The sequence below is a fragment of the Geospiza fortis genome, unplaced genomic scaffold (assembly GCF_000277835.1).
Source record: "Geospiza fortis unplaced genomic scaffold, GeoFor_1.0 scaffold2, whole genome shotgun sequence".
NCBI classification, from domain to species: Eukaryota; Metazoa; Chordata; class Aves; order Passeriformes; family Thraupidae; genus Geospiza; species Geospiza fortis.
Genome location: NW_005054366.1, coordinates 1,300,327 through 1,307,175, shown reverse-complemented (window position 1 = coordinate 1,307,175; position 6,849 = coordinate 1,300,327). Strand labels below are relative to the sequence as shown.

General features: G+C 53.0%; 2 protein-coding genes across 4 annotated transcripts in view; one reads left to right on the top strand and one right to left on the bottom strand.

The window, feature by feature from the left end:
• Positions 1-6,843, bottom strand: part of RASL12 (RAS like family 12) — an 11,141-nt gene extending 4,298 nt beyond the window's left edge. For 2 of the 3 annotated variants that reach the window (XM_031059719.1, XM_031059718.1), the window contains exon 1: positions 297-504. The gene's annotated coding sequence lies outside the window, so the exon portion shown is untranslated. Of the gene's footprint in view, positions 1-296; positions 505-5,323 lie in introns of those variants that run through there. The other variant, XM_005424237.2, reaches the window with a different exon arrangement.
• KBTBD13 (kelch repeat and BTB domain containing 13) lies at positions 1,923-3,325 on the top strand. Its single transcript, XM_005424236.2, has one exon. It carries the CDS (start codon positions 1,938-1,940, stop codon positions 3,318-3,320), a length of 1,383 nt encoding a protein of 460 aa, XP_005424293.1. The 5' UTR covers positions 1,923-1,937; the 3' UTR covers positions 3,321-3,325.
• Positions 6,844-6,849: the final 6 nt, after the last annotated feature.

The following is a 6,849-nucleotide window of genomic DNA, read 5'->3' as shown; positions in this document are numbered from 1 at the left end:
CACCTCGCCGTGTCCCGGCACCTTCCTGAGCGCTCAGCTCCTCGCGTGTCCCAGCATGCCCAAGCCTGGTCCCTCTGTCCTGGCTGAGGCCGGGGCACTCATCCCAGCTCCGGCAGGCAGGAGCAGACCCGGAGCTGCCTTTGCAGCCACCCTGCGCGCCACTGCCCGGCTCCTTTGGACGCAATCAAGCACAGACACCTTCTGCTGCCGGCAGAGGCTTTCGAGGGACAGAAATACCCTTTTGCCACCCAAAAGCCTCGGTGCCAAGAGGAAGAGGGCGCCCGGGGAGTACTCACCAGTGCCCGTACCAATCCATCAGCCGGCACCCAGTGGCTCTGAGCCTGAGTAGGTGGCGGAGGCTGAAGTCAGCGTTGTCATGGTGATCACGGCCATTTGGGATAGGGCTCGATGCCCGGGACCACAGGATGCGGCCCCTGGGCCGGCCCCGAGGGACTGCGGGGGGGCCACAGCCGAGGCTGGGGGGCCGAGGCTGCTCCGCGGCCATGCGGGGCTGCTGAGCCTTTGGGAATATTGCCCGTTAATACAGGCAGGATATTTTTAAACCCTCCCAAAATAGTCTGGGAGTGTGGAAGTCCCTGCAAGCCCCAGGGATGGGGATCACAGGGATAACTCCCCTGAGGGAAGCAGAGCCCCTCTGAGGACCCTTTACCCCAGACCCCCTTTGGTCACAGGTCTAAGGTGCTTAAAATTGGAACTAAACATGGTATTCAAGCTGGGTATCCATGAGGATCAATGACAGTGGTGCAAGTGCAAAATTCTCCCATTCTTTCCTAAACTCAGATTTTTGGGAGAACCCACTGTGGCCATGATCCTGAGGCAACAGCTTTGCCATCATGCACTGCCTGGAAAGTTCCCAGCTGCCGAGATGAAGGGGTTAAGGAGGGAGCAAAAAATAGACCTTCAACAGGATGAGCTACTCAAGTTAAATTATTCATTAAAACAAAACACCAGCTGCAAACTAATCACAGGTAGTGATGGGGAGATCCAGGAAGGAGCCCCCAAGTGAGCCCTGTTGTCATCCTTCCTTGGCACCCCATGGCGGAGCTGAAATGGGATTTCTAGCCAGAAAAATCTGTGATTAGCACACAAACAAGTGATGTGCCACAAATAACACTTTTCCTCACTGTCAAGCTCTGTGTCAGTAAACAGGGGTTTATCTCTTCCCACAGCCAGGTATTATGGGGAGCTGAGCAAGCCCTGAGGCCAGAGGGGAGGTTTTTGGTGAGAAGAGGTTGCTGCACTTCCTTTTTCTCACCTTGAGATCCCCAGATGAAGCACAGGCTGGCTTATGGCTCCTTGCAGCTGGGACGGATGTAGCAGATGCCGCTGCCATGGAGAGGGTCACAAAAGAAGGTCTCTCTCTGTCCATGGCAACACTTGAGGAACAGCCAAGCCCCTTTCCCATGGCCAAGATGGGTGGCAAAGAGATTTGCTGATGTTGTTTACCTCCCTGGGCTGTAAACTCCACATTTTAAAGGAAAAAAAAATATTGTGGCCAGATGTTCTTCCCAGCCATGCAAGTGTGTTGCCCTCCCCAGGCTGGGGACTGTTCCGTCCATCATAAGGCATCATAAGGAGGATGCTTGACAGTGGAGAAAGCAAAACCTGGTATCTCCTGAGTGGCTGGGCATACTCCATGGGATGATCCAGGCACCTCTGCTGTGCCCAGTGCTGGCTGGTGACACTGGAACCCTGCCTGAGCTTGGGGGGGCAGCTGAGCCTGGTGGATGCCTTTGAAGGGCCCCGGTCACGAGCTCAGCTATCTTTAGCCCAAGGTATTTATATTACAAGGCCGCTGGGCAGTGCAGCAAAGGCATCAAAGGCTGGAGAAGGCCGAGGGGGCTGTGCAGGGGCACGGCACAGAGGGACATCGGGTGCTCCCCCACCCCTGAGAGCTGCTGAGGTCCCTGGCGAGGATGACCCCAGAGGAGGAAGGTTCCCAGGCAGGAGCCCCGGAGCGGGTGCGTATCCGGGTGGAGGAGCAGTCGTTCTCGGTGGAGAAGTCCTTGCTGGTGGAGAGCAGTGAGTACTTCCGTGCCCTCTTCCGCTCGGGCATGAGGGAGAGCACGCAGGAGGAGATCGGGCTGGGGGAGCTGAGTGCAGCTGGGTTCCTCGCCATGCTGCGGGTGCTGGCGGGAGAGAGGCCCATCCTTGGCAGCGAGGAGACCTTCCAGGCAGTGGAATGTGCTGCCTTCCTGCAGGTGAAGCCCTTGGCCAAGTACTTGATCCACTCCATCAACTCTGACAACTGCATCCTGCTGTATCAAGCCGCTGCCATATTTGGCCTCCTGGATCTCTTCCACTGTGCCGCACTCTACATCAGGGACAGCTACGCTGAGCTGGAGGAGTACCTGGACTGCCTCTCCGATGACCTGCTGGCCTATGTGGAAGCCCTCCTACCCAGCACCTTTGTGGCAGTGGGAGCCCACACACCCACCTTCGAGTTCTTGGAGGACCTCTCCAGGACCATCTGCTACCTGGACGAGGAGACCAACACATGGAGGACCCTCTCCTGCCTTCCGCTGAGCGCCAGCACATTCCTAGCCGGCATGGCAACCATGGATAACAAGATCTACATCGTGGGTGGTGTCTACGGGGCCAACAAGCAGGTGGTGGAGAGCAGCTTCTGCTACGATGCTGATGCCAACGCCTGGAGCGAGTTCCCCAGCCCTCACCAGCTGCGCTACGATGTCAGGCTAGTGGGCCACGAGGGCTACCTCTATGCCATCGGAGGTGAGTATGAGAAGATCTCGCTCAAATCTGTGGAGAGGTACGACCTGGCCTCCAGCACCTGGACCTTCGTCTCTGACCTGCCGCAACCGAGCACGGCAGCGCCCTGTGCCCAAGCCCTGGGGCAGATCTTCGTTTGCTTGTGGCAGCCACTGGACACCACTGTCATCTACGAGTACGAGACCCAGCAAGACGTGTGGCTTCCCATCACCGAGCTCAAGCGGCACCAGAGCTACGGGCACTGCATGGTGGCCCATCGTGACAACCTCTACGTCATGCGCAACGGCCCCTACGACGACTTCTTGCGCTGTGTCATCGACTGCTTCAACCTGACGTCCCGGCAGTGGAGCGCCCTGCCCGGGCAGTTCATGAACAGCAAGGGAGCTCTCTTCACTGCCATTGTCAGGGGTGACACCATCTACACTGTCAACAAGATGCTGACGCTCCTCTACTCTGTGGAAGAGGAGACCTGGAAGCAGAAGAAGGAGCGGGCAGGTTTCCCACGCAGCGGCTCCCTGCAGACCTTCCTCCTGCGGCTGCCAAGACGTGACCATGACATCGCGACGTAGCTGGTCCCCCATCCCACGTCAGGATGCTCTCCTTGCACATGGCCTCAGCTCTGCACTCACTGCTCCCCTGGGCTCCTCTCCTCCTCTACGGAGGTGTGCTCAGGTCCAGGGATGCATCATGCTGGACCTTGGAGGTGACATTAGACCCTGCCAGAGGGAAAGGGCAGCTGCTGTCTGCCTCTTCCTGCCCTGCACAGGCACGAAGTCCTGTCAGCCATGAGCTCACAAGCCAGGACATTGTCACTTCTGCAGAGGACAGTACCGTAAAGATGCAAACATGGGATTTATTTATTCTGACTGCACTCTGAGGGTGTGCAGCATTCCACCTCCTCTCTGCCTTGATGGGAAATCATTCATTACATGCTGGAATTAAAATGAAAGCTATAGAAAAGCTTCTCATTACTGTGTTTTTCATTTACTCTTGAGTTTGGGGTTTTTTCCTCCCGTGCTTCTGAAGGAAAATACCTCCTAACAGGGATCTGTGTCAGGACTTGCTTCTGCCCCTGAATGCTTTTTCAGCTGTGGCTCAGTTTCAGAGTCTTACGTGGGAGTGCAGTTCCCACAGAGCCCCGCATTCCCCTGGGAATTCTCTGTGGCTGCAGCGGGGTCCTGGTAGGAGGAGGGGAGATGGGGAGTGAAGGAAAGCAGCTCCTGGGCATCAGGTGCTTAATGTGCCAAGGGTTTTCTGGGACCTGAGAACCATCAATCACTCCCCTCAGGCCCCAGCACAGACCCAATGGAGTGGCAAGTGCTGGCTCTCACCAGAGACTTGCTTGTGCCAAGTCAGGATCTTTTGAGGACATGGCAAAGCTTGGAAGTACAGAGAGTGCTAAAAGGGAATGAGGGCTAGGGAACCATTACATGGTGATACCAGGCTTGCAGAGCTCCACAGCCAGAGAAGCTGTTCCCATCAGATCCCACTATCTGGTGTTGAGGGCACACAGCCCTCAACACCAGCTCTGGGGACAGCTGGGTAGCACAGAGCTCCCCTTTGTGACCACGGACTAGGGCAGCAGCAAACCCAGACCCCAGCTCAGTTGGTTTCCCATCCATGGGGCAGGCTTTGGGCTGCCTGTGCTGTCCAGGCCGGGAGGGAACGGAAGGGATACCAGCTGGGATGCCTCAAATAACTCCGCTGCTGATCCCGCCAAGTTCTCAGCACTTTCAAAACAGTTCCCGCATTTGAGAATAAACCCACTCAATGCAACTGCAAACCAAAACAAACCAGAAAACCCCAGCTTGCACCCACAGCCAGATGGAAAACCACTGGATGTGCCTTGTCCCCATTTGCTCTCTGCCACTGGGCCAGGCCACCACCCCGATGTCACCCATGAGGGGACTGCTGCTGGTGGAGCTGCAGGTCTGGCAGTGGCACAGGGGAGGCAGGGGACACTGACAGACCTGTCCCAGCTCTGCACTGTGGGCACTGAGGGCCGAGCAGCATTGCAGTCCCCAGGTGGAATGTTACAGCAACTTGTCAAATCAAATAATCTTCCCCTTCCCAGACAAAGCAAATTAACATTTCACAGAATTCTGTGAATTAACATTTCACGTTGTCTTCTCCTGAGAGCAGCACATGGAAACATGTTGCTTTAAAACAATTTTAAGCTGAACAAACAGCTTAAACATCCATTAAAATGAAGTTAAAATAATTCTGTTACTAAAATATTTATGTTGGGCTCCTGTGGCCAACCCTAGATCACAGAACTTGGCAGGCTCACCCATTCCCTCGAGCTCCGACACCAAGTGATACAACCTCCTCCCCACCTCCACATGCTGCTCGACAGTTCAGGGGTTTACAAAGATATTTGTCAACAAAATGCAAAAGGTTTAAAGATTTTAAGTGTAGCACTTGAGGGAAAGTGTGACTCTTGGCAGGCAGCTGAGTACAGCATGGATGCTCCCAAGAGCCATTTGTTGCATCCATCAGTCCAGACTGTGATCCAGAAAGTAACACAAGATAATTTTAGGTGCAAAGGAAGGAAAAAAGATACATTTCTTACCTCTGCAAGAAAAGATCCAAGATCCAGGACCAAGCAAACCACTAAGGAGGCCGAGAAGCTGCTCAGCCTTTGCACAGTGAGTTGGCACAATGCTGCCAGTGTGCTTTGCTCCACCAGAATTCAGCACCACTGGCAGCAGCACAGCACCCTTATCTTCCCCTTTCCATCCGCACGGTGTTCGCTCCGCCAAAGATCACAGTTGGAGGCGACACGATCTGCCTAATCACAGCTTAACCTTTTGTAAGTCTCGTTTTTAAGGTGACATCATCTTGGCAAGGGGGAATGTAAGGAAAAGCTGTCTGTAGATGGACTCGCCTTATATGGGCCGTATCAAAAATAAAAGCTTGTATAACCAAGGGAAAGCAGGAGGAAAAACAGAGCTGGGAGCTCCAAAAAGAGCCTGTGAGCTCCCCAGGAATATCTCCCTAGGACATACAGGGTGCCACATTTTCCGTTTCAATGCCATTAAAGAAGAGCAGGAATAAAGCATCCTTGGGGATGGATAGGTCAACTCCCCCAACACCTGGATGCCAATTTTCCCTGTTGCATCCAGGCAAGAATCAATGCAGCCATGGAGAGCTGTACCTTCCTGTTTTTGTCTGGCACCCACCTGGAGATCCAGGGAGAATGGACAGAGTGTTTTACCTTGATGCCAGCACATTGTGCTGGGAGATTGTTTGGAAGGGTACAATGGAAAATGGTACTAATACAACTAAGGATTTTCTCGGCTGGGTTGTGCCAGTTGGCATCCTGACAGAAAAAGACAAACGTTGCAGAAGAACCCCCCAAGCATCTTTACTCAAAGAAATTACATCTGTTTCTAATTCACAGGAAAATAACATACTTTATGTGAAAACACTGTCCACTGTTCCACTGCCAAGCCAAGACACACATCCTGTACAGTGATCTGAATCTCCCATTCTCTGTCCTTCAGTTACATACAGAAATTCCCTTGGGCATACAGATGTTCCTGATGCTGATATTCATGCTTCACTTCATTTGGAACCACTGTCTTCACAGTTTAGGGATGCATCCCCTGAATTTTCCTGATTTGGGCAGAGCATGAGGGCAGTGAGCAGTTCCCCATCTCTCTGTTCTGATCTCATGAAGTTGCCTGAGGACAAACCTTTGCCTCCACCATTTTTCATTGCACTGGATAAACCTCATGTATTTCAGAGCAAGGGCAGCTTGTTTTCTTTCTTTATCCACATGGAACTGTGTATTTTCCTCACATGTCTGGTTTTAAAGGAGAAGCTAATGCGATCAAAGTGAATTTCAATTGACTAAGTCAGCTGAGACTCTTCCCAAGCCAGGACCAACACATGTTCCTGCAGGAGCCTTTAGGAAAACAATTTATTCTGTTGATTTATATAATCTTTTAAGAATCCCCACTTGATTGTAGCTGAAAACCTACACCCATCACCCCAGGTGGAGGGAGAACACTGGTTTGGTTTGGTTTTTGCAAAAATCTAAGCCAAAGGCAATTTGGATCTTCCCTCCTCTAATCTGAATAGCTGAGATGATCA

Coding starts and splice junctions, on each gene's coding strand:
- KBTBD13 (XM_005424236.2), top strand. CDS start 1,938: ATGACCCCAGAGGAGGAAGGTTCCCAGGCAGGAGCCCCGGAGCGGGTG.